The sequence below is a fragment of the Sorex fumeus genome, unplaced genomic scaffold (assembly GCF_029834395.1).
Source record: "Sorex fumeus unplaced genomic scaffold, SorFum_2.1 ptg000081l, whole genome shotgun sequence".
Classification (NCBI taxonomy): domain Eukaryota; kingdom Metazoa; phylum Chordata; class Mammalia; order Eulipotyphla; family Soricidae; genus Sorex; species Sorex fumeus.
The window spans coordinates 3,489,430-3,517,397 of NW_026606138.1; the positions used below are offsets into that span (position 1 = coordinate 3,489,430).

Genomic DNA, 27,968 nt, shown 5'->3' on the forward strand with positions numbered 1-27,968 from the left:
TCCGAGAGGGGTGGAGGAATCGAACTCCTGGTGGCCATGTTGGCCGCTTGTAAGGCAAATGCCCTACCGCTGTGCACGGGCCTGTAGTCCCAGCTACTCAGGAGGCTGAGGCTGGAGGATCGCTTGAGTCCAGGAGTTCTGGGCTGTAGTGCGCTATGCCTATCGGGTGTCCGCACAAAGTTCGGCATCAATTTTAAAATTCATTAGTATAAAACTCACTAATTTTTAAAACTCAGTACTCATTAAGATTAAATGGTAGAAGAAATATGTCATTTACAAATTCTTCAAATATGTCACAGAGCAGAAGCTTTCAGAAACACTATGAAAAAGAATATCAGTAGTCTGGAGCAATAGTACTGCCGTTAGAGCACTTGTCTTGCACATACCTAACATGGGTTTGTCCCCAGAATCCCATATGCAATATATACAAAAATAATACATAGAGCCTAATGGAGTTTATAAATAATGAATGATGCAGTTATGTTTTTCGTGTGAAATATAAAATTGAAAAATAAAATAAGTCAAGAAATACTGATGAATTTATGACAAACATGAATTTATTCTCACATATTCCATGGATGACTACTTTTTCCCTAATTTTATTTTAAAATTGTCATTCACAGTTCACTAGAAAAATCATCAAAGATTAATCTCAAAAAAAAATATTAATCTCATCTCATTATTCCTCTCTGAAGTCACTAAAATGTCCTGATTATATTTGCTTGAATTTTTTGTGAGACTTGGAGTGATACTTTATAATATTTATCACACACTTCGGCTTAGGGAATAGAAAATTTAATTTGCAGTAGTACAACCTTTAACCCTCGAGAACACCTTGCAAGACCCTCACTTGAATGCTTAAAAGAACAGATAATTCTTTTTTTTTTTATTAGTGAAGCACCATGAGGTACAGTTGTAGATTTACAAATCTTTGTGCTTGGGTTTCGGTCATACAATGATCAAATACCCATCCCTCCACCAGTGCCCATTTTCCACCACCATGGATAATATCCCCCCCAGCCCCCCCTCCCACCCTGCCTCTGTGGCAGGGCATTCCCCTTTGTTCTCTCTCTCCTTTTGGGTGTTGTGGTCTGCAAAAGAGGCATTGAGTTGGCAAACATGAAGAACAGATAATTCTTAACCCTTTATGCTAGTCATCTGTCATAAAATTTAATTTATATATTAGGCATAGTAAGACATCAGCAGCAACAACTAATTATGAAATAAGATCATTGTAACAATATATTATAATAAAATTTATATGAAGACTAGAGGTATAATATAGCAGGTAAGGCACTTGCTGTGCACACGACTGACCCAGATTTGATCTCCAGCACTATTATATAGTCCCCTAAGCCCTAACAGGATTGATCCCTGTATGCAGAGCCAGTAGTAAGCCCTGAGCACTATCAAATGTGGCCCCCAAAAACAAAAATAAAAGTTATGTGAATGTGGTCTCTCACTTACAAAATATTTTATTTTACTGTAATACTTATCCACGCGATAGCACAGCGGTAGGGCGTTTGCCTTGTACGAAGCCAACATGGCCCACCCGAGTTCGATTCCTCCGGCCCTCTTGGAGAGCCCGACAAGCTACCAAGAGTATCTTGCCTGCAGGCAGAGCCTGGCAATCTCCCCGTGACGTATTCGATATGCCAGACACAGTAACAACAAAGTCTCCAATGGAGACGTTACTGGGCCCGCTCGAGCAAATCGATGATCAATGGGAGGGCCTTTACCTTTACCTTTACTTATCCACCCCGATTGACCTCAGGTAACTAAAATGTAGAAATTGAAAGCCCAGATGGAAAGGACTACTGGAAATATAATGCAGGATGGAGGGAACAATAAAAGAAACTCACAGGACCACATAAGCTGAGACTTGAATAATCAGGAAGAGTAAGAAAATTGAAAGGTGACAAAACTGAGATTGCTAAACAGAGGAAGGGAGGGATAAGAAGGTGAACCAGAAGTAGCATAAGGTCATGGTAGACAGTTGTGGCCACTTCGGTGGGGGTAAATGTGCAGTAACTGATCTCACCTGGACTACAGTGAATTAAAAATTAAAACAAAAAGTGACAAAAATACCATGTTGAAGTAAACTTTACTATGTAATCCCTGTCAGCACTGTATAATAGTCGCACCCTGTTAAGAACAAAGCTCCTTAACAAGAAATTTTACTTCTTAGCATCTACACTGAAAACACACAAGTATTGGTTCCTAAAGATATAGACAAACCAATGTTAATTGAAATGTCCAGTATAATAGTCAGGTTATGGAAACAAACCTCTAAGGAAAGATAAATGGTTACAGTTGTGGTGTATAGGTGTCAGAGATACAGTATAGCAATTAAGGCTCATGCATCGCATGTAGCCAACCTAGGTTTGATCCCTAGAACCACATATGATCTGAACATACAGCCAGTAATAACCCAATACCCCCCTCCCAAAGTATATGTTTGCAAATGGAATAGTATACAGCTATAAAAAAACATACAAAATCTTACAGTTTGCTACAAATTGGATGGAACTTAAGGGCTCCATATTAAGCAAAATAAGCCAGCGGGAAAATGACAAACACTTAATGATCTCACTCATTATGGTATAGAGAAAAAAAAAACAAGGGTAAAGCCAGTGTTGAATGATAACAAACCCTTGGCCCCAGTGTTGAATGATAACAAACCCTTGGCCTTGAATTACAAAAGTGAGATTACCAAGCAGTAAGGGAATGGAGATGAGGAAAGGAAGATGTATGTTAGAAGTGACAGAAAGACTTAATGGAGGGTCGTGGACACTTCATTTATGGTGATGCATAATATATCAAAAATATAAATGCTAACACTATTAGAACCATGTCATCAAAACTGCCATAAAAATAATAAAAATAAAGTATTCTATGCTTTAGAATAAGAATTTAAAAGGTCAATTAAGAATAAAGAATAAAGCTTCATATAATGGTAACATCCCACATTTCTGTGACTTATAAAATCTGCAATAATTGTGTGGTAAAATACAGTATGTGGCACTCTAAAATTCAGAAGAAACCCTATTTCCCTAGCCATGCCAACATGGTGGTCAGAGAGATTACTGGTATTCTCCTCCCCATCTTCCTTCCTACATGCATAAGCACCAACTACCACATCTCCAGTCTTCCAGATTTCCCCTGGGAATCCCTATAAGACAATATCTTTTCTCTTAAACACAGCTCATCTTTCCATTTCTTTGGCAAGTACAGGAGAGATGTCTCCAGTCATCAGTTCCTAGGTCACCTGTTTTAAAATTTCATTGACACAAGCACTAAAGACATTCTATAATTGCTGCAGAGACCAAAGGACTCTATTGTCCACACTGAAGACTGACTAGCTTCCTTAGACCTCCTTGAGCTGAACTTCTACTTTTGTACCTGCCCTCTATACCCCATTGTTGTATGCCTTGGCAATATATGTGCCCAAAATATTTTTCCTTTGTTCTTTTATTTTCCCTCCAGCTTGATATCCCCCAAAGTTCTGGCAAAAGTGCAGACTTACATTCATCTTTCTTCTACTTCTAATTTCACTGGAATATATTGTCCTTTAAAAAGAAAAGTGTCCTAAATCTCTTTTTAGGACTTGACACTCACTTCTCTTAAAAGAGATATTTCTAGATGTAATGCTGTTATTTCAAGCCACATCCTTGGCCACTTTAGTCCTATATTTTTGGCAGTTAAGTCTCTAAGCAAACATCTTTACAAAAGGTTTTCAGTTATGTGATTACACAAATAGTTTGGCAATTCCATGTATGACATGGAATACTACTTTGCTATAAGAAAAAATACATGGTCTTTGAAAAAAGTCTTGCTGAGTAAAGTAAGTCAGAAAGACAAATATAGGATGATCTCTCTCATAAGTGGTATATAAAGAAACAAAGCAGGGAACTGACAAAGCCAAATAAAAACAATGCTGAATGGTTCTAAATGGGAAACTGAAGTTACCAAAAGAAAAGGAGAGAGAATCATGGAGTCCAGTGACTCTGGTGGAACAATATCTGTACTTTAGTCATGAGTGTGGTGTAATAACATATTTTGAAAGAGTGAAATTGTATCCCTCAAAAGTACAATCTTGAAAACTAACATTGCTTCAATAACAAGTAAGTATAAAAACAGAAAAAAATATTAATAAACCTGGAGCAACAAAAGAAAAAACTTTGTATGATTCCAGAAGCTCCATTTGTTATCTATGAGATGATCTTCAACTCCAAGTCTATGGACCAATCCCTGCCTATGAATGTAGAAAGGTTGAAAACCGCCATCTACCTCAGTACTTATAACTGCTGGTTCACTGACTAGTATGCAGGACAAGTACTGGCCCACAGGTATAAAAAGTTGAAGAATACAGATATAGAGACAACATATCTGGCTTAACTATCACCCTACTAGTCATCATCTCTTAAGACATTGTTAGACATGAAAGAATATGATACCAACATCAACACGTGCATAAACCACAGTGTAACTTATGACTAAAAAAAAAAAGATGTGACAGAAAAGTTTGCCAAGAGGCAACGCAAAGTTTTTCATACTAAGCAGAGCAGGTCTATCCTTGGCTAGTGAGACAAAGAGAGCAACTTCATTTTGAGTACGAAGATAAGACAAAGCCCTGGCTCTGACCCTACTTACGGTTGTTTAAGTCTTTTTGAATTTCAATTTATCTATCTGTCTTATAAGGTCAAGATATCTGCCCAACTTAATAATAACAAATAATGAGTGATAGCATTCATGGAATGCCTCTAGTTACAGATAACAAGCTAAGTATCTAATATACATTTCCTAAATTCCCTTAACAACTCTCCAAAATAGGTACAAACAACTGAATGTGGACAAAATATCCTGGAAACACACTTTACTTGGGAGAGGGATTGCCTTTTGGGTCATACCGACTGTGTTACTGGTCACTCCCAATTTGATGCTTTGGTTTGCTATCAATAAAACTCAAGGGACCCTGTTGGATAGGATCTTGAATAGAGGTCCTCCATACGCAAGGCCTACATTCCAACCCTTGACGGTGTCTCCCCGGTCATCAACACATTTTAAAATATTATTTTAAATAACTTTGAGAGCCAAGATAGTGCCTGCTGCTGCAAGTGTGGGCTGGTTGGAGGAAGAGGCATTACAGTAGAAAGAACGGCTGAAGACCTCCGGGAGAAAACTGGGCACAAGGAATCTTCTGCCTGCTTTATCTGTGTAGAGAACCCCCACCTACTCAGCTGCTTGATATTGAGTTTAAGGGTTCCCTCCTTCCTTGACAACACTTGCCACTTCCCCAGGTTTGGAAAGCACGTGAAAAGCCTCCTGTACGTGACTCAATAATAAATCTCTCAGAAGAGAGCACAGAACGATTTGCCATAGCCATTCCCCCTGACCCATGCCAACGTGTTTTATTCAGGGTACCCCAGAGGAAGGCAGGTGAGGCCCCTCCCTGCCCCAAGGGACCCAGCCCTGGCACCAAAAACCTCCAGAACTCAACTTCCACCATGCTCACCGCTGCTCTCCACATGCTCGGGCCAAATCTCACCATGAGTGAATCTATTATTGAACATTTTATACTTTATACCACCGATATACCAAGAGTAGCACACCAAACCTGATGGGATTTAAAGTAGAAGGCAATCAATCTTAGGGACAAATATAAAATATATATATACACACACATACATACATATATGTATATGTATATATATATATATACAGATACAAATATAAGCACACAAGCTTCAGTCTTTAATAATAAGTTACTAATTTCTTATAGAAGGGCCTAATGGCTCCTGGGTGAAATAGAACAATCTTCACACACTTTCCTCTAAGAAAAATTTTTGGATCATTTTTAGCAGATTATTCATAACAAGCAATGCAAAACAAATTATTTCGGTTCTGCTTTGGAGACAGGGTTTGGGGTTCATGATGGAAACATATGAAATACAGTGGTGGGAAGGTATAATGGTGGTGGATTGGTGTTTGAATATTAAATGTAATCAATTATTGTGAACAACTTCATAAAAATAAAATTATATATAAGAAAATAATTTTTAAGCCTCCTCAGCAGGTTCAAAGAACCCAGAAGCCATTCCTGGCAGTACTTGATCTGACTGTCCAGGTCTGAGGGCTCAGTGCTCTGGCCTGGAGGTGCAGTGCTGCTCATTCCCAGGGCTGCTGAGGCCCACCAGAGCCACTTCAGCCATGTTAGGTGAAAAGAGGGAAGGCACAAGGTGACATGCATCATAAATCAGAACCCAGTGCATAGCTTTTATGTACTCCAGAGCTTTGAATGATCTCTTTGGCCCCTGCTCACATACTTGTATAGTGGTTTCATTCATAATTGCCAAAACTTGAAAGCAACTAAGATGCCCTTAAGTATGTGAATATATGAATACGTTGGTACAATAAGACAATGAAATATTATTTGCTGCTATAAAGAAATGAATTATCAAACCAAAGAAAAATGTGAAGAAAAAATTAATATCTCTAATGAGAAGTAACTAATCTACAAAGGCTAATAACACTCTGGTAAAAGCAAAATTATAGCAACAGTAAAAATATCAGGAATCACCAGGGGTTACAGAGAGATTAACAGTGGAACACAGAGAATATTTAGATAGTTAAAACACTCTAAAATACTTTCAATAATGGATATGTGTCTTTGAGAATTGTCCAAGTCTATAGAATGTCCACCACTAAGAAAGAACCTGGATGCAAACCATGGGACTTGAGTGATTAGGATGTGTCAATTAAAAATAAGGTCATCAGTTATAAAGAATGCACTGCTCTAAAAGAGATATTTATGAAAAGAAGGCCATATATGTGAGGTAGGAGGGGTACAGGAAATTCCAAGCCCTATACTCAATTGTATATTGAAACATAAAACTGCTCTAAAAAATAGTCATAAAGTAACTGACTTTGATAAAGGTTAAGTAATGTAGTTATTAAAGTGTAAAGACTGTGCTTTAGATACAGATTAACTTGCTGAGATCATATTTAAGTTTTTATAGGTGGTATTAACTCTGAAATCATTGTGATTATCTTCTCACTGATGTGATTTAAACTAGTCATTTCTCCTCCAAAAAATGCATTCTCTGTAAGTGTCAAACAGTATTATTGTGCTGATATATATGGTAATTTTCTGTTTTAAAATTTTTTGAAATTAGTTCAACAATATAACATTTTGTTCAAATCTCAGCCCTCACCATTATTTTAACATCTGTATATCACTTTACACACCTCAACATATAATGCAGTTATAGAGTATACATAATTTGTATTATGTATGCAAAGCCTATAATTGTGCATCATGTTAATTTCACCTAAAATAAAATTATGTATCTGCTAATTCATTCATCCAAAAGATATGTATTAAGCATCTGCCATAAATCAGTCATGTCTAGATTCTGTGGTTTATTAGTAAAGTGGCTAATACCCCTGCTATCCTGAATAATATATCCTACTAGGAAGAAAGTAGCATTTATCAATCAAGAAAAGTGATGAGGAACTATGATAAGCAAAATAAAGGACAGACAATGATAGGAAAGATATGTAAAATAGTCCTGACTATTGGGGCCAGAGTGACAGCAGATAGAGCACTTGCCTTGCAAGAAAGCTGACCTAGATTTAATCCCTCTCCCCAAATGATATCCTAAGCCCACCAGGATCTCTGATCACAGAGCCAGAGATAAATCCTGCGCACCATTGGGTGTGACCCAAAACACAAAAACAGAAAGAAAGAAAGAAAGAAAGAAAGAAAGAAGGAAGGAAGGAAGGAAGGAAGGAAGGAAGGAAGGAAGGAAGGAAGGAAGGAAGGAAGGAGAAAGAAAGAGAGAGAGAGAGAGAGAAAGAAAGAAAGAAAGAAAGAAAGAAAGAAAGAAAGAAAGAAAGAAAGAAAGAAAGAAAGAAAGAAAGAAAGGACCTCTGACTTATGGAAGTCTTCTTTGAAAAAGTTTGCATAGAGGCTTAATGAACTGGTAAACCCTGCAGATATCTTGCAAAGAGGATTCTTAGCTATGAGACAGTGAATGTGTAGATCCTGAGAGCTGAGGAAGTTTGGTATGTTTGGAGAAAAACAAGAAGAGCAGAAGGGAAGGAGCAAAATAAGATGAGTAAAAAAGGTGAAACTTGGGGAAGATGGAGTGAGGAAGGGAGAATGATGCTAAGAGATTGAGCATGAGCTCCAGGGTGTTTTCTGGAAAATACTACATCATCTAATTTGTGGGGTAGAAAAATCACTCAAGTTTTTGCAGGAAGTAAAATTATCAGAAGCAGAGTGTAAGCAGAGTCCACTGAGGATTCTGTTGCTATTATCTGAGAGAGAGATGGCTGGAGAAGGGGTGTAAATAGTATGGGCAATAAGAAATGGTTTCATTCAGAATACTAGAAAACAAAACAAAAAAAAAACAGGCTGATTGGATTTATCACTTCTGGGGTCAGAGAGAAATGAGACAAGAGTTACCCCTGATTTTTTCATCTTAAAACAGAGAAGTTATTGAAGTTATCCATTATTGAGAGGAAGAAAACTGAATAATGAACAAATATCAAGTGAAGGTGGGTACAGTAGCAGTCAATTGTTCAGAGAAGATAGACCAAGTTAGTCATCAAGTTGGTTTGTCAAGTACAAAGCTGAATACGGAAGCCCTGAGTTCTGAGGGGTTCATTTGAGAGTAACAGTGTACAAACAGGAAAAATAGAAGAGAGATGCAAAGAACTGAGGCCCAAGAGCATGAAGACAAAAAAGAATAAGCAGAAGTGAGTTGAAAGAGAATGGTAGATGAATGAGAATCTATGTGAGTACTATGAGAGTATAGCCTCAGGGAAGCCTCAAAGTCTGATAAGGAAGACTGTTCAGAGGAAGAAGAAAGTCTGTATCCAAGTCTGTTATCAAGCGAATAAGATGAAGCTTATTTCATCTTTCCACTAGAGGGGCTGGAGGATTAGCACAGTGGGTAGGGCGTTTGCCTTGCACGCGGCTGACCCCAGTTCGATAACCAGCATCCCATATGGTCCCCTGAGCACTGCCAGGAGTAATTCCTGAGTGCAGAGCCAGGAGTAACCCCTGTGCATTGCCAAGTGTGACCCAAAAAGCAATAAATAAATAAATAAATAAATAAATAAATATAACCCCAACTAACCACTGGAGTGCCAGAAAGAGTCAGGAATAAGCCCTCAGCATAGCTAGGTATGGTTCAAAAGCAAAATCAAAAACTAACCACTGGAACTAACCTACTGGTTTATTTTAACAGGAGAATGAGAAAATCAGAGAATTAGAAACAAAGAGATGGAATATTTTGTTGAGACCTTCTATTTGAGAGTAACAAAAAGGGATGATAGATGGACAAGGAGGTGTTTTGGTTTCTTGGGCTTTTGTTTTATATGAGAAATATTTGAAAGCAGGTTAGAGAGACTCAATATGGAAGATGAAATAATGACACAGCAAAGAGAAGAAAAAATTGGTAACATTTGCCTCCTGTTGATAAAACACAAATTTGCTTCTTTTTTGCATTGAATTTTATTTGAGTTGCTTCTATTTTTTTCTATAATGTTGCAAAAAAGATGAGTCTATTTTTATCCATTGAAATCATTTCCTTAAAATAAATTTACATGGGGGTCTGAAGAGATAGCACAGCAGTAGGGCATTTGCCTTGCACACGGTCGACCCAGGTTCAAATCCTCCATCCCTCTTGGAGAGCTCGACAAGCTACCGAGAGTATCCCGCCCGCTCGGCAGAGCCTGGCAAGCTCCCTGTGGTGTATTCAGTATGCCAACAACAGTAACAACAAGTCTCACAATGGAGACGTTACTAGTGCCCACTCGAACAAATCCATAACAAAGGGAGGACAGTGCTACAGTGCTACACTGGGAAATTACTAGACCAAAATTTAGGAACATTTTTAAGACTCTTTAAAGTGCTTCAAGAAATCAATTTGGCTCAAAGGGCTGGAGTATGCTTTGCATAGAATGGGCCTTGTTGCAATCCCCAGAATTACATGGTCCCCCTGGACAGAGAGCCCCTGAATAGTGCTAGATAGAACTTCCAAATCTAAAAAAAAAAATCAACTTAACATGCCATCAGTGAAATTAATATTAATGTTACATAGCAACCTTGGCTAGAGTTATGCCATGTGTCTCAAGGTCAGAGTTCATGAAATCCCTAGAGTATTCAACTATCTTTCTTCTAACAGACCTGTCAGTTCCTATCTATAGAGATCGTGTCTTCATTATCTTAAAGTCATTTTACTTTTTAGACTAAACATTTTGTTAATGATAATAAAAGCTTCAACAATAATTTATCTGAAATAACTCTGTGCTCAATAATAATGCCATGAAAATACCACACACACACACACACACACACAAATACCACACAAGGGAGGGAAAAATTCATCAGTTGTAGAATCAACAAAAGTGTGTATGAATCCCAGACTCATTACTTGCTTAAAATGTTAAAATAAAAATATTTTATCAATTAAAGAGATTCATAATAATCTCTGATTTCTAAGTAACAGTAACTGTTGAAATCAGATACGTAAAGTCCCTGGCACCAAGAAAAAATTTAAGGAAACAAACTTTTAGTTGGCTTTTATACTTATCATGAAATTATCTTATGAACATAAATTTTCAGGCCAAAAGAAAAAAATCTCAGATATGCCATATCTTGTCTATGACCTATAAACCTCTCGTCTTAAAATCTTGCTAATTAACATGAGGGGGGAGGAAAGCCATGAATTTCAATTCTAGTAAACTGTTGAAACAGTGAGCACCTGGGTTATCCCCTGGGTCTGCGCAGGCTGCTACAGTAGACCTGGGATCAGCAATGCCTCTAGAAATAGTAGCAGGCAGTTACCTCCAGGTGACTATATGAAGCTTCATCTCAGTGCAGGAGCATAGGAAGCTTTATGATTAGTCCAGCTCGCTGTGGATGGGAAATACACAAAGAAGCACACAAATGGAAGTCTACTTATCACAGTATCCAACTGATTTCCAAACAGGTAAGAGAATCTTTCGTGATAATAGAGGTGTGAGGTTAGGAGGATAAATACTGAGATTTATGTTGTGTGTCTGTTCCGACGCACATAGCTAAGTGAGTCAGCAGAGAATCTTTGAGATATTTGGGGAGCTATCTTTAACCTCAAAGCTTGAAATTATGAGAAAGTGTTATGCAATAATTCCACATGTCTAAACAGAAAATATCCTACCTGGATCTTAAAACGTTTAATGTAAAAATGTAATACTAATGAAAATACTATTACAAAACTTGAATAGGGCTGAAACAAAAGGGATAATGAAAGGGAACAAATATTCTCTTTGTTTTGTCTGGTCTAGTTTCTACTCTGACATTGGGGAGAAGATAACTGCTTGTCTTTGTAATAACTAGAAAAGAGAAGGTTAAGAAGTATACAGTGAAAAGACATTTAAAATCACTAAATCTGAGTAACTTTATCTTAATGACATCAGGACCCTGATTTTTCATTCAAACGCCACTAAAAAGACTAATCAATGTCTTTCATTATAATCGGATGTGGGGGATCTATGAATGAAAGTTAGAGACATGAGACATCCCTGGCCTAACTCTCAACTGGGAATTAGCTTTGTTGTTTTCCACAAGTAAACCAAGAGACTTATTATTAAAATGAGACTGTTCTCATAAGAATTATGCCTCTGATTAGAAATTATGTGTGATTTTATTAATTAATCTATAGAAAATGTTACCATCTTAAAAGAGAACCTTATAAATGTTTGGTTCCATAAAACATGTATAGAATGTTCACTGTTTTAGGCTTCCGTGTAGTGCTGAATATTCAAAGATTTAAAGTAATTTAATTTGAGAGTTTAATAGTTATAGAGTGGTTCTCATGTTGGTATAAAGTAATGGATAATTCTGATGTTGTCTGTTGTTTGTAATGATAAATTACAATGTCAAAAAGCAGTGCATTTGGTATTTCCATCCATCTTAACAAAAAATTGGATTAACATGCTGTCTGATTCAATATTGCAGAAAACAGCCATCAAAATGGCCTAAATATATCATATGATTCAAGAAGTCAATCTCTATTTCCCACAAAATACAGAGCTTTCAGACTTTTTATTAACTACATCTCTAGTTTGAAAGATGAGATAATAATGTCAAGTGATTTTTGACAATAATTTCAATGCATGATTTTGGGTTTAGTAGAAAGAATTTAGGATAGAAATAAATGAAAGTTTTTAGCAACTTTTTTAATGTCTAGTGTATATACACTTTTTAATATGAGAGGACTAGATAGTTTAAATCTGTCATTTAAGAGAAATTAAAGCTTTAAAGATGTAGATTCTTAATTGTACACCAAAGTATCTTCTACAGCTTTCTCAATTGTAAATTTATTTTTTAATTGCTAGCATGGATTGCTCAGCTGATAAATGATGCTTGATTATGTTGTCTGAAATACAGCTACATTTGTATATTTAACTGTAAAAAGGAGAAATTAGCTATATATAGTCTCCTTTGTTTCCCTTTACAACCCATATACTCTTAATGATTATGTACTAGATCATAGAAATCTCAATCCTAATAAATATTTTGCTAACAATCTTACTAGGTGGTAGGTAAGAGTGTTTTTGGATTGAGGAGTAATAGCAGCACAGAATTGGCAGAGTTGTACTGTGCATTAAAGTTATGAAGCAGACAGTACCATTCAGATTCCTTCTGAGCTAGAAATGTGATAGTTCTCTGGGTGCTAATCAGCAAATAGCACATTGTGAAAAGTATGTGCTTATTATTATTTTGCCATCTCCCTCTGTAGATTGAAAAATCACAGAAAATTGACTAAAATGTTTTCTGTGCTGTGTTTATTCATTTTTATTTATGCAGAAAATTGCTTACTCCCACGATGACAGAAAAATACAGATGACCAAGAACAAACATTGAAAGAACACAAAATCATAGTTTGCATTTGCAGCTCAACAAACGTTGAAAGAACACAAAATCATAGTTTGTGTCTATGCACATTAAGAAAAGAAAAAAGTAATTTTTAAAAGAAAACACATATCAATAAAGCTTGTTCCATTTTACAATGTGTCCTAGAAAATTGGGTAGTTCACCAAAAGAATGAAAAACAGAATCCTGTTATAGTTTGAAGTGAAATATAAACTACTTTATGAAGAGATTCAAAATCAGAGTAAATGTGTCATATCCTTCCATGAAATCACCTTGTGATCAGACTGAGCTTTCAGAATCTGTGTGATCTGCCTGCTCCAACCAGGTCAATCTACTGCAATTGAAAATTTAGAAATCCCCAAAGATTAATGCCTATTGATTACGAACATATCCATGAAAGTAAAAGGAAGCCATCTTCATTCTTTTACACTCCTCCAGAAAAAAAGGCACTCAGAGACCTCTAAGTATTTCTCACTTGTTCTTTTATTTTGGGGGAGGAGGTGGGGTTCTTGAGTCATACTCAGCTGTATTTAGGGCTTACTCCTGACTTTGCTCTCAGGAATCACTCCTGGTTCGGTTTGGGTGACCATATGGGGCTCTGGGAATCGAACCCAGGTTGCCTGAATGCAAGGCAAGTGCCCCTACCTACTTTACTATCCCTCTGTCCCTCTTCTTAATTTTTTTAAAGCTATTTATGTATTTGATGATTTGGGACAGTATCTGTTTCAAACGAGAAAGCTCAGTGCTTGGGGAATTGAAGGATGGTAGTTTGCCCTTCGACTTCTATTTCCAAGCATTCCAAGTGCCTCTCAGAAGGTAGTTTAATCTCATTTCTTTCAAGAGACAGAAATCAACTACATTCTCTGTCATTTCAGAAAAACTGTGAATGGACTGTCACAGACTTGGATTAGTCCTGTTTCTTGGTTGGGCTGGAAGTAGAAGTCTAAATTGACCTGACCTCATTTTACAGGCAACAAACATCTGCCTGAGTGTTGAGCTTTTTTGAGATACAAGGCTTCAACCTGGTCTCTATTCCAGTCATTTCAATTCAGGCTTTCAGCTGCTGTGTTTTGTCTCCAGCATGAGAAATGCTAAAGGAATGGGAGGGGGAGTTTCAGCTTAGAGGAGCCTGAAAGAGCACACAGAAACAAGAATAAAAGAGAAGTAACATTCTGTACAAGATGGAAAACATAATCAGAGGAGATGAATGTGGAAATTGCTGTTGATGTGAACATCAAATAATGAGACTTGAATACTCTGTTAAGAGCAAATAACTTACTATTATATTTGTTTACTGTACTCAGGATAATGTCTATTTGTACTGAAATTGTGATTTTTTTCCTTATCTCTGAAGAAATTTCTATTGAACCTTTATTTTCTTCTGTTTCATCCATAGAGATTCTGGCAGCTCTTACAAAAAATACTTTATAAGTGTAAAAATACATATGCAATCACAAAACAGAGCTATGATGGTGTCATAAAACTATATTGAGCATAATTTCACAAATTACAGAAGTCATATCTTCTTCAGTGAATTTATACTTAGAAAAGTCAAGACCTTCTTCAGTGAATTTACACTTGGAAAAGTCAAGACCTTTGCCATTTCATGAAGGAGAAAGTCTTACTCCAAATTAAATAGCAAGAATATCTCCTAATATTTGATCTTTTCTTTTTTGGTTTTGAGGCTTTGGTCAGTGGTGCTCAGGGGCTACTCCTGTATCTGGGCTTAGGGGTTGTTCTGGCAGTGCTCAAGGAAGCATATGGTGCCATTGGTAAAAGCCAGGACAACTGCACATGAGATAGCATTCTGTCTGTAGAAAAATTTTCAAATAAGTATAAGAAAAATGTAGTTAATCACTAAATTTAAGTAATCTTTAAAAGAAAAAAGGAAGGATTTTGTGTGTGTGTGTGTGTGTGTGTGTGTGTGTGTGTGTGTGTATGTGTGTGTTGAGGCTGGGGGGGGAGGCGTGTAAGTGTCCTGAGCAACACTCAGGAGACCACTGAGTCAACTGAACCAGCAGGTTCAGTGTTAGGGCTCAAGGGTATAGAGTTGCCCAGAGGTCTGTGTTTCTGGGGACCAACAGGGTCACCCCAGAAGTGCTTAGAGGTCTCTAGGTTTATCTGCACCTGTTGGTGCTCTTGGGCCCAGGTGGTGCCAGATATTTGTACTTAGATTCCAGCACTTTTGACCCCAGAGCTGTCTTCCTGGCTCCAAGTGAAGAGTTTCATTTTTATAGGAATGTTATTAGGGGATATGAAAGGGGATGCTAATTAAAAAATAATATTAAAATAGAGAAGAGAATGATGAAACGGGGAAAAAAAACTAGGTTATACAAAGTTTTTCAGATAAGTAGAAACAGGGCTTCTAAATCTCTAAGTTTGACCATCTTAATGCCAACATTTAATTTTTACAGGTTAAAAGAAATGAAAGTCAGTGAATATATATTTAATTCAATATATGTGAAGAGTCTTCTCTATGACTTGGGATTTGGGTTGTGTTTACATTGCCTTCATTTGAGAGATTAGGATAAGTCATATATGAAAGCAGAGATTCTGAAACCAAAGAACCCTTTGGAAAAAACACCATTTGGTGGGATGAAGAGATAGTACAGTTACTTGCCTTCTACCTGGCTGACCTAGGTTCAACCCCTGAACCATATGGGTATTGCATATATTCCCCAAGCCTTGCTGGGAATGATCCCTGAGCACAGAGTCAGTAGTTAAGTCAGAAGTTAAGTCCTAAGCACAGTCAGATATGTGCTCCCCCCAAAAAAAGTAAGATGAATATACCATTCTAATCTTAAACCTCAAATATATAGTCTTCAAAAATTATATCACCTTGAAAAAACCAAACTGTTTTGAGCACTGCTTTTACCTCTGGCCTAGATTTCCTAATTCCTCCCTTGAGAGGTATGAAAATAGGTATATATATAAACATGGAAATCCAATCAAACTACTTGTGCTGATATTATTATGTCCCAGAATATTGGATATTCAGTTAATTAACAAAGTTCTTACTTGATTTCCGCCATAGTAAATATCCAAAGCAGGTCATTGAATTGCTTTTATCGGTAATACATATAAGTAGTATATATATCTTAAAGTAAATTGTGCCAGTTCTCTTTATGTCTAAAACTCTGTGTGATTTTCAGAAGTCTTGTAAGAAATGTAGTTATTGTTGCCATACTAACAGATGTCAAAACTGAGCCTCCAAAGACTTATTCATTTGGTCCAGGTCTATCAGCCCAAGACTAAATCCCAGTTTCTTAGCTATCTTACATAAGGCATCCTTAATGCAATGACAAAACTTGAACCCAAGATCTTACACATGCAAAACATGAGTTCTACTCTGAAGTCACATTTCAATATAGTGTGGCAGGGTTTTCACACTTGGTCCCCACCTACAATTTCACACTCGGTCCCCACCTACAATTACACACACACAGACACACACAGACACATAAACACACACACACACACACACACACACACACATGCATTCTTACCGTTAAGTCATGCTGCCTCCCTCCCTAGTTATTAGAAAGCAATCGTCAAAAATGTTTACATGTGTGAGCATATGTAAATATGTAAAAATATGTACAAAAATTTTTACATACAACATATGTAAAAAAAATCTTGATTTAACTCAAGAAGTTCCTGAATCTCTTAACCATAGCCATTATCTTTCTAAATCCAGAAATTTAGATATCTTTCTCTCTCACTACCAATTGTCCTATAGTTCTTTCATGAATTATTTTTATTGATTTAGCTACAATAGGGGAGGCCAAGGGAAAAATTTGCAACTGACATTCCTATTATTTTTTAAATTTTCTAAACTGGGGCTGGAGAAATAGTACAGTGAGTAGGTAGGGTGCTTGCCTTGCACACAGTTGACCTGGATTCAATCCCTGAAGTCCCAGACTGTCCCCCAAGCACCACCAGAAATAATTCCTGTGTGCAGAGGCAGAAATAAACCCTAAGCATTGCTGGGTGTGACCACAAAACCAAAACAAGCAGATAAATAAAAAATAAAATTTTCTAAACCTTACTAAACTAACACTGTTACTTCATGTGTTAAAAGAAGTAGCTCATTGCCAGTATAATGTAGCTTATATAACTAAGCTTTTGTAGCTTTGTAACTAAAAAAACACTAATTTTACTTTATGACTAGCAAACTTGTTTAATGACTTGTAAAAACTAATGACACTTTGAGATAAAAGGAGTGGATACCATTATACATCATTTATCCATATTTCTATAAAATGGATGCAAGTGGGTTGCAGCAAAGACTCACAATCAGTCTCCCAATGACTGAAGGACCATCTTTAGAGAATTTCTGTTTGAAGGCCACAAATTGCTACTTATCAAGCCTTTGCTGTTGCTTAGTATGCACTCTTTGCTTAGTATGCACTTTTCATAACCTAAAACATCAGACAGAGTTGGTAAACCTTTTTTATTTACCATAACTCACCTACTTTTCCTCCACCCTTACACTTCTGACTGTATTGCAGAAATCCAGACCAGATCACAAGAAAATTCTCATAATCATTTTGCCTTTGGGGAGACCTGAGGCCCGTGGGAGTGATGTCAGATGTTGTCTCCTGTGTTAGTGTTCGAACAGACCCAGATATAGTATCCCTCTTCTTCCTGCCTAAAAGAGGAAGTCAGGCCAGGGCTCCCTTCTGATGGAGCACATGCCTAGCATTAGTGAGGCTCAGAGTCATTCTTGACACTGTTGGCCTCTACATTCTCCTTCCTGGTTCCTTATATACAAGGAACATTGAAACCTCTAGCCTAGATATCCTTGTAGCTCCTTAGTCCTAACTCACAAAACTGGGTGTGGCCCATATATTTTTCAAAACAGAGCGATCAGATTTATGGAAATATTGGCTTTATTGCTAATACGGCTACTGGAAATACAACTTAGAAGCATAACAAGAGAATATTTCTAAGACTGTATCTTCTTTTTGTTTGTTTGAGAGGGGTACATAAAGGGAACTTTCTGTTATGCTCAGGAGCCTGGACTCACTCCCAACAATACTTAGCCAAGAGATTGGGGCCTGAATGAATTGTGCTTTGCTGAGAGGGCCACACCTAGCCGTGCTAAGGAAGATGCGTAAAAAGGATCTAACTCAAGGCCTTGAGAATGCAAAGCATCTGCTCCAAATCTTGGAATCATATCCCCACTCCCTACCTCTCCATCCTGAGCAGATTTACCCACCAGTTACCATGGCCCTGGGGAAGCAGCCTCCCCTGCTGAGATAAAGCCTTTACAACTCAGAAAGAACAAATTATGTGCCCATTACAGGCAGGCTCTCCCCAAAAAAGCTAAACTGCATCTAGTTATTCAGTCAGAGTACATTTTTGATATACATATTTTAGTCTTAGAAGAAAAGTGAAATGAGGTCAGGGTTCTGTTTACTGAGTTTTCCAAAGTTTTCTCACTATCAGGAAGTTGGTGATCACAGAGCTATGCAGCTTAGAGCTTTAAGACCCCTTTTGTCTCAAGATCTCTGTTTTTCATTAGATACAGAGATGGACTAATTGTCTCCTTAGAGCAATCTTCCCACATTGTGTCTTCTTTTTCCTTTTCCCCTTTCCTCCAAAGCACCCATCTAGCTAATCACCCTATATTATCTATATGAAATATGGAATTACCTATATTTCAGAAGATAATTAACACTAAAAAAACCCTGAACATAACTTAGTAATTTTTTTTCTATTGGGGTAAATTCCATGACTGATATTTTTTCAGTTCCCTGTGTTTTCTAAATCTTCTATCATCAGCATATCTAATTTTTTAATAATTAGAAAAAAATACATTGGAAAGTTATCAAGCTAGTCACAGGAAATAGAAACTAAGCGGATTGATTCAAATTCAATTACAACAAATAGAGCATACAACTCAGAAAATTTATATTGATTTTTCCTTGTAGAAGCAAAGCTCAAGAAATCAATGAAATAATCGATTTGTTCCCCCCTCTCTGAAGTCAAATATTATATTTCTTTTAATTAAAAATCTGATACAAATTGTAATAAATTGATTGTGTATGGATTCAAATAGTTTCAGGTAAACTGTTCTTTTTTTTTCTTTTGCTTTTTGGGTCACAACCAGCAATGCACAGGGTTTACTTCTGGCTCATGCACTCAGGAATTACTCCTGGTGGTGCTCGGGGGATCATCTGGGATGCTGGGAATTGAACTCGAGTCAGTCACATGCAAGGCAAACACCCTACCTGCTGTGCTATCGTTCCATCCCTGAACTGCTCTTCTTTTGTTTTCTTGTTGTTTGGTTTTGCTTTGGAGGCGGCGCCCACAAGGAGCAGTGCTCAGGTCATACTCCTGGCTCTGCACTCAAGGATCACTTGATCTGCAGTCAAGGATCACTGCACTCAAGGATCAAGGATCACAGGCTCTGCACTCAAGGATCACCTGATAGGGCTCAGGAGAGCCACATAGAGTGCCAGGGAATAAACCTGAGTCAGCCATGTTCCAGGCAACAGCTCTTCAGCAGGATACTGGCAAATGCCAAGTTCGTTAGGCAAAAATGGGCATGGCTGTTGGGGAATTGGAAATGGAACAAAGTTATTTGAAGTGGGGATAGGAGATGAAGTCCAGAAGTAACAGGAGCCATATCACACAGGACCTTGGAAGACTATGTGATTAATTTGCGTCCTAAATATGATAGAAAGTCATTGGAGAATATTCCCTTTCCCTTCCTTTGCTGCTGTGGCTGTGAGGTCCCGAAGGTCATACACACTGAGCCATGGCCCTGGCACTTGGGTTGTGTTTCTCTTCAGTGGTTACACATGTTCAGTTGTGTTATATGCATCCCTATACTCTCTTGGGTTTTGGTGCTCATGCACATTCTGATTGTTGTGATAAGGGATAAGTTATCGTGTAATATGTCTTTGAAGATTGGCCAAAATAATTACTCAGAAGAAAACATTTTCAATCGGGCTACACTAGCATATGACAGGGATGAATAGAGACTTTACTGGCGCCCACTTGAGCAAATTGATGTACAACAGGATGACAGTGATACAGTGATACTAGGAGCAAGTATTTCTCAAGCAAATGTATGGATCTATCAGCTTCAGGGGCATGCAACTTTGTTGGAACTCAAGGAAAACATCCTAGTGACGTTTCTTTGGGAGCTACTGGCAGAAACTCAGGAGCTGTTCGTGATAGATTTCAGTGAACCATGTGATGCTGCCCATCACACCAGCCTTCCTTCGTGCAAAGCATTCATTCCAGTCCTTTGAGCTAACTTCTTCTTTCATAGAGATTTTTGCCTATGTTTTCCTCTATGTAACTTATGGATTCAGTTCTGATAAGAGGTTTCTAATCCGTTTTGATTTGACTTCTGTGCATGGTGTCTGAAAGGGATCTGAATTCATATTTTTTACACGTGATCAACTGTCTTTCCCACCACCATTTGTTCAATAGGGTTTCCTCGCTCCAATTTATATATTTTGCTCCTTTATTAAAGATTAACTGACCATACACTTAAAGATCTGTCCTTGAACTTTCCTATCCAGCAAAGCGATTAATTATTGTTAAAATACCCTAATTACATTCTAAAACATAATGCCTCAGGAAACAAAGCACTCCTAAACCTTTAGTGAATGAAGATACTTGATAATAAGATCTAGTCAAATAAGAGAAACATCAGAATAAAGAGCTCAGGCATGGTTACAAAAGTCTAAGAAAAAACTGTTCATGAGCACATAACCAACACTTTAGAACTTTAGAAGTTATAACTATATCCCACATTGGGGCTAACATGACCCAATATCTGGGAACAACCTCTACTTCATGCAGTGATTCTAAGTTACTGAACTTTCCTTTAGGGACTACCCCATGTTCAGTAGAGTTTTAGGGTATCCCTAGGATGAACCAGATTAGATATAGAGAAGGTGAGGGAGTATACAGACAACACCCACATTCTTAACTACCCCGAATAATAGTGTCACTGTTTTTCATTTATGGTAAGTGGTGAGAACAGATTATTCATCTAGATATAAACTGACTGGGTTTTCTTGGGAAGACAATCAATTCAGTGAGTAGTGCCACTAGAGAGACTATAATATAAATATTGTAAAACTAGCAACATAAGAATAGTAATGTAGGGAGTAGAAAGATAGTACAGTGGGTAGGGCATGTGTCTTGCATGCAACCAACCTGAATTTAATCCTTGACATCACATATGGCTTCCTGAGCACCACCAAGAATGATCTCTGAACACAGAGCCAGGAGTAAGTACTGAGTACCACAGGTTATGGCCCAAACATAAAGAACACTAAGAAAAATACTAATGTAATTATAAACACTGGGATGTTTATTACTGGAATAGCAAGAGCTGGTATACATTTTCTCATTTATTATTTTAGAAAATTAGTATCATGTATTTTTATCATGTAATATAAAATGTTAAAACATAGATTCTGGAAGAAAATTAGAATGAAAGCAATGCAAAATAAGTAAATTTCAAAGGATAGAGTGCTAAGGAAATATAGAAACAAAATTGAAGTACAGAAAAATTAAATAATAAAATATGCATAGATCTTTAAAATAAAAGAAATGTCTATCTCTTAAAAGTAAGGCATTCTTTAAAATGTGAGTTTAAATGCTATTATTACCAACATTATATACTGTAAATGCATAATCACTTAATCACTTAATCCCCGTTATTCATCGATTTATTCGAGCGGGTGCCAGTAACGTCTCCATTTATCCCGGTTGCGTGCTAGCGTAGCCCAATGGTATCTGTTCGTTTTAGGAACATGTAGAGCCTCAAACCGATCATTTAGGGTCTTGACGAAGAAGTCTGACCATCTTATAGGTGGGCGTCCACGTGATCTTTTGATGTCTCGTGGAATCCAATCAGTAATGGCTCTAGTCCAGCGGTTGTCTGTAAACCTCATTACGTGTCCAGCCCATCTGATTTTTGATGTCTTGGCAAATGAGACAGCGTCCCTGATTCTTGAGCGTTGACGAAGATCAGAACTCCGGATTCTATCTCTCATTTGAGTGAATCGTGATATTCCAAGCATAGTTCTTTCGATTCCTCTTTGAGAGACCCAAATAGCGTTCTCAGAGATATATCAGAGATATATATCAGAGATCCTGGGCAAGATAGTCTCAGTAGCTTGCCGGGCTCTCCAAGAGGGACGGAGGAATATATATATATATATATATATATATATATATATATATATATATCGGAGATCCCAGCAAGCTACCGAGAGTATCTCGCCTGCACGACAAAGTCTGGCAAGCTACCCGTGATGTATTCAATATGCCAAACACAGTAACAACAAGTCTTACAATGGAGACATTACTGGGCCCACTCGAGCAAGTCGATAAATAAGGGAAGGGCCATGGCTGTGATATATATATATACACACATATATATGCATATATATACACATATATGTATATATACATATATGTATATATAGGTGTATATTTTTTTCTCCATGATTTGTTGCCTACTGTCTGAAGTCCATCAAATGCAGTGTGGTAATTATGGAAAACGGGTAGGGAGTGTCTTATGATGTGTCCGTGAGGCTGGGCCCGAGCATGTGGAAAGAGTCCTGGAGCATGGCAGTGGCTGGGCAGTGGAGGTCGGCTGCCAGGGCTGTGTCTCTTGGGGCGGGGAGGGCTCTCAATTGCCCCCCTCTGAGTGAAAACAGCCTGGCTTGCATTTATTAGTAATAACAATGCAAATAAGCAAGATGCAGGACAGGGGGCTGGAGCGATAGCACAGTGGGTAGAAGTTTGCCTTGCACGTGGCCAACCCAGGGTTGATTCTCAGCATCCCATATGGTCCCCTGAGCACTGCCAGTAGTAATTCCTGTGTACAGAGCCCTGAGTAACCCCTGTGCTTTGCCAGGTGTGATCCAAAAAGCAAAATAAGACAAAAACAACATGCAGGACATATGCATTTTATTTTTATATAATATACATAAAGGGGGCTAGAGTGATAGCACAGTGGGTTGGGCATTTGCCTTGTACATGGCAAACCCAGGTTCGATTCCTCCATCCCTCTTGGAGAGCCCAGCAAGCTACCAAGAGTATCCTGCCCGCACGGCAGAGCCTGGCAAAAACAGTAACAACAAATCTCACAATGAAGACATTACTGGTGTCCGCTCCAGCAAACTGATGAACAACAGGAGGACGACGGTGCTACAGTGCTAATATACATAGAAGGAATATTTGGAAAAATACACAAATGTTTTTTCTAGAGATTGATATAAAAGTTCAGTGGAGAAAAAGCATATTTTCACTTTGATTTTTTTAAACAGTGCTGAGGATTGAACCCAGGAACTCAAACAGGCAAGTCAAGTGCTCTACCTGAGTCATATCCCTGGCTTCATATTTCTAATTTTTAATATAGGTATTTCTATGCCTTGAAATATTTTGTAATAAAGATGAGATGAAATTTCTGTTATCAAAACATAGACATAGGCCCAGAGATACAATGCAGGATGTAAAGTGTTTGCCTTCATTGCAGCCAATCCTAGTTCAAATCCCCAGCTACACTAATAGTTCCCCCAGCACTGCCAAGAATAAACGTTGAGGTCACAGCCAGAAGCAAACCCTTGCACTGCTAGGTGTAATCCAAACTCCACAGGCCTCCAAAACTTATATATAAAGCACCAGGAGATAAAACAGGAGTGAAGTCTGTGCCAAACGCTGGTCTGATTTCCAGCACCACCCTGAGCATCCCTGAATGTAACCTGAGAGGCCACTGAGCAGGGCTGGAGGCTGGTTGGCACTGGAGTAATGAGGGTGTCCTCACCTCTCGAGGGCCCAAGCAACATCACATCCTTGAGCCCTTGTGTTGAACAGCTGCCCCAGTTAACTGAGAAGCCATTGCCTGCGGGTCCCTGGATTCCTATACAACTTGGAAGGCCCCCAAAAATAAAAACAAAATTAAAACTTAGGCAGAAATAGCTACAATGCATCACAGTAATATTGGAAAAACTAAAAGATGCAAGCGGAGGAAGGGGAGAAGAATCAGGAAGGGGAGAAGAGACTATGAAAGGTTGAGAGAATAATCTTTGAGCTGAGTCCTCAAGGAGAGGTAAAAAGTACCAGCCAGTGCTGAAATGAAGTAAAAAGGGTATGCATGTTTAATACACCATATGCATAACTGAAGCTGAATGTGATATAGAAAGAAGCTGTAGGTAAGACTGGAAGTACAAAGCAATGGCAGTGAACCAAGAAGTTAGGGTCTTTTGTTAGAAAAGAAGATTTCTTCAAAGTATTTAGGCAGAATAGTGAATTGATTAAATAAATATTTTGCAAACATTGCTATTGTACCCACATCTCTGTGGAAAGTAGTATGGAGAGTTATCAATAAACTTAGAATTGAGTTGCCAAGTGACCCAGCAATAGCACTTTGGGACATCTACCCACAACTATCGCTGGAGAGATAGCAGGGCAGGAGCGATAGCACAGCGGGTAAGGCGTTTGCCTTGCAAGCGGCCAACATGGCCGACCCGAGTTCAATTCTTCTGTCCCTCTCGGAGAGCCCAGCAAGCTACGGAGCATATCTCGCCCACACGGCAAAGCCTGGCAAGCTACCCATGACATACTCGATATGCCAAACACAGTAACAATTGTCACAATGGAGACATTACTGGGCCCACTTGAGCAAATTGATGAACAACAGGAGGACAGTGACAGTGATCCCCAAGTTATAACAACACTCTCAAAAGTACATATGTGCACCATAATTCATTTCTGCATTCAATACAATGCAGGAATCTATCTAGGTGTCCAAAACCAGACAATGAATTATGAGTTGCTGTATGTACACACAGCGGAATACTATGCAATTGTAAGAAATGATGTAATGTACTACATCCTGGTTGGAACTGGAAGTTATCATATTGAGTGAAGGAATCCAGAAGAAGAAAGACAAACAGAGATGGTCTCACTTCTCTGTGGTACACAGAATAGTGGATGAGGAAATGTAGCAAAACAGGGATGCCAAGATCACCCTTAACCCCAGTGTTTAAAGAGGACGACAGAGAATGAAAGAAATCAAAGGGGTAAGAAGAGAGCTGGAAGCAATGGGTAAACAGGCATCACAGCTTCCATTATACTAGTGATATGGGTGAGTGGTATAGCCATATACCCAAAATACTGACACAACAAAACTGAAAACATGAGATCCAAGATGTAAGCATTGAAACTCTGTAATGTGCCAGTCAAGTTGATGGGTAGAGATGGAATGGAGGTTGGGGTAGGGAAGTAGCGTGAGAATGCTTGTGGAGGGAAGGTGACACTGGGTGGGTTTGGTGTTGAAATGTGTATTACTAAAACTCATCTATCAATAACTTTATAAATCATATTTCTTTAATTTTTTTTAAAGAGAGAGAGAGAAATAAAGAAGGGGGGGGGAATGCTCACTTGGCCTTACTCCCCGAATGGAAGCACTGGTGGTTTTGACTCTTACTGGGGACAACTAACTGATTTGGAAACTGAGGAGACTAATCTTTAGAAACCTATCCCCCTCCCAGGTAAAAATAATTGAACCATCCTATAAAAATAAATAGCAAAAAAAACATTCACATATTTAGAATTTTAACATAATGTCTGTGCCTAAATTCAGGCTAAATTCATCTATTCTATCAGACCAACTTTTCTCATTTAAAAATGTATTATTATTTTTTATTACTAAATAACCATGAATTATACAGTTGCAAAGTGATTCATGATTGGGTTTGAGTCATACAATGTTCCAACACCCGTTTCTTCACCAGTATATATTTTCCACTACTGTCTCTCTTTTCTTTTGGGCATTATGGTTTACAATACAGATACTGAAAGGTTATCATGTGTATTCCTTTACCAACTTTCAGCACTCAATTCATGTCCAGAGTGATCATTTCCAACAATCATTGTCAAGTGGTTCACTCTCTATCCCAACTTCCCTCGACTTCATCACTGGAGACAAATTTCCAAACGTGAGCCAGTAATTCTGGCTCTCATTTTCACTGTCTTAGGATAATACCCTCAAACTATGCTTTTTATATCCCACAAATGAGTGCAACCATTCTGTGTCTGTCCCTCTTTTTCTGACTCATTTCACTCAGCATTGTACTTTCTATGTCCATTCATTTCTATGCGAACTTCATGACTTCATTCTTCCTGATGGCTGTATAGTATTCCATTGTGTAAATGTACGAAGTTTCTGTATCCAGGCATCTGTTCTCAGATACTCAGGCTGTTTCCAGATTCTGGCAATTATTGTAAATAGTGCCTCAATGAACACAGAAGCACAGATGGCTTTTCTTCTGTGTGTTTTTGGGCCCCCAGGATATAATTCCCCAAAATGGTATTGCTCTATGAACGCTCTAGTTTTTTTGAGGAATGCTGTATTTTTTTTAACTTTTTAATTAAATCACTGTGAGATAGACCATTACAAAGCTGTTCACGACTGGATTTCAGTAATACGGTATTCCAACACCCATTTCCTCCACCAGCGTACATTTCCCAGTACCAGTGTCCCCAGGTTCTCTCCCATCACCCCCAACCCCCACCCCCTGCAGGAAAATGACTCGGGAATTTCTTATAAGGCAGAAATCCAGAAAGCTTAAGCATAAATGGAACTTGAATCTTTGAATTTTTATTATGTTTAATTTTGGATACATTTACACAATTGTAACAGCAATACAACCCTCAATTTTTCATGTGTAGTCACTGTTTAAATCGTTTGTTACTGTGGAGTGGTTTAACCTTTTGTATTTAGAAAATTTTCTTTAACCTCTGAAATTAAAAACTTGCATTATTTGTACTTTAAATGATAGAAATGACTGAGATAAATTTAGAATTCAAGCTAAAATATATCTTGCATTATTGTATTTTTAAAGTTGTATCTTTAAACTTGTAGCACTGTTGTTGCCAAGGGAATTTTTATTCTATCATGGTTGTTGTGTTTTCACTTAACCAGATGAGAAGCTTTGCATTTCTGGCATCAATTCAGAAGGAAAGAGGTAGCCTATTGCCTCAAATTATAGGAAATCACATTCTTTCATTTTTTTCTAAAAGAAAATTCTTTTATCTTGAATTCTTTTTCCCAGATTCTACTCCTAAATAATTTCTGATATAAATATATGTATGTGTTAGTAAAATTTTTGATAATTTCTATTTTATATAAAATAGTCAGAAATGCCATGCCTGTGTTATGAAATCAATCTCACAGGCAAATAGATTACTGAAGCAAATTATCCAAATTTAGGATGAAATGAGCCAGACAATGGCAATTTAAACTCACTTGTTCAATTCATTTTCTAACTTTACTTATGTGGCCTACATTCTAAATAGACAGCTTTTATCTTCTTGGACAGTTGATTTCTGAATGCTTTTTTAATCTTGAGTCTCCAATTCACCCCAGGTACCATTTTCATCTGAGGAACTTAGCCTTTAATACTGTATCCACAGTTACAAGCCTCGGGCTAATCATGGCCTGGGGAATTGAGTTCTCGAGTGTATATGCAATCCCCTGACTCTCAGCTGAGACTCTCAGATTAAACTGTTGTCTCCAAATTCTGCCTCTTGGGGATCAGGGACAGTGCCTGCCTGCTCACCTGTCTGACAAACACTGCTGGTGAGCCATAGGCAATGGTTTCCTATTAGGGTTTGCAGTAACTGTGGAGTCCATCTTTGACTCTGTAAAAGAAGTAGAGAAAACAGTATTCAATGCCATATATATATGTATATATATAGCATTTTAAAAAATATATATGGCAGTTTATATATATACATATATACACATACATATATACATATGTACACACACACATACACACACACAGCAGCAGCAGCAGCAGCAGCAGCAGCAGCTTCCACAGAGCCAAAAATAAGTTGTTGTTAAGAAATCTCTTTCTTAGAACCACCAGGTAGACTGAGTTTTTCTAATCTCATGGGGTCTCTAGATGCAAACATATGGCATGCTTAAAATATATTATTTTTGTCATCATATTGCTTCCAAATCTACTCAAGCGTCAAGAGACTAATCTGA

At 37.8% G+C, this 27,968-nt stretch overlaps 1 protein-coding gene across 2 annotated transcripts in view; it reads left to right on the plus strand.

Annotated features, from left to right (window-relative positions):
- PTPRR (protein tyrosine phosphatase receptor type R) overlaps window positions 1-27,968 on the plus strand; it is a 328,064-nt gene that overhangs the window by 151,730 nt on the left and 148,366 nt on the right. Inside the window, exon 1 of one of the 2 annotated variants that reach the window (XM_056130659.1) lies at window positions 10,879-11,003. The exons of the other annotated variant lie outside the window; for it this stretch is intronic. Within the exon in view, the coding sequence (XP_055986634.1) occupies window positions 10,911-11,003 (93 nt within the window). The 5' untranslated portion in view covers window positions 10,879-10,910. Of the gene's footprint in view, window positions 1-10,878; window positions 11,004-27,968 lie in introns of those variants that run through there. 2 annotated transcript variants of the gene reach the window in all.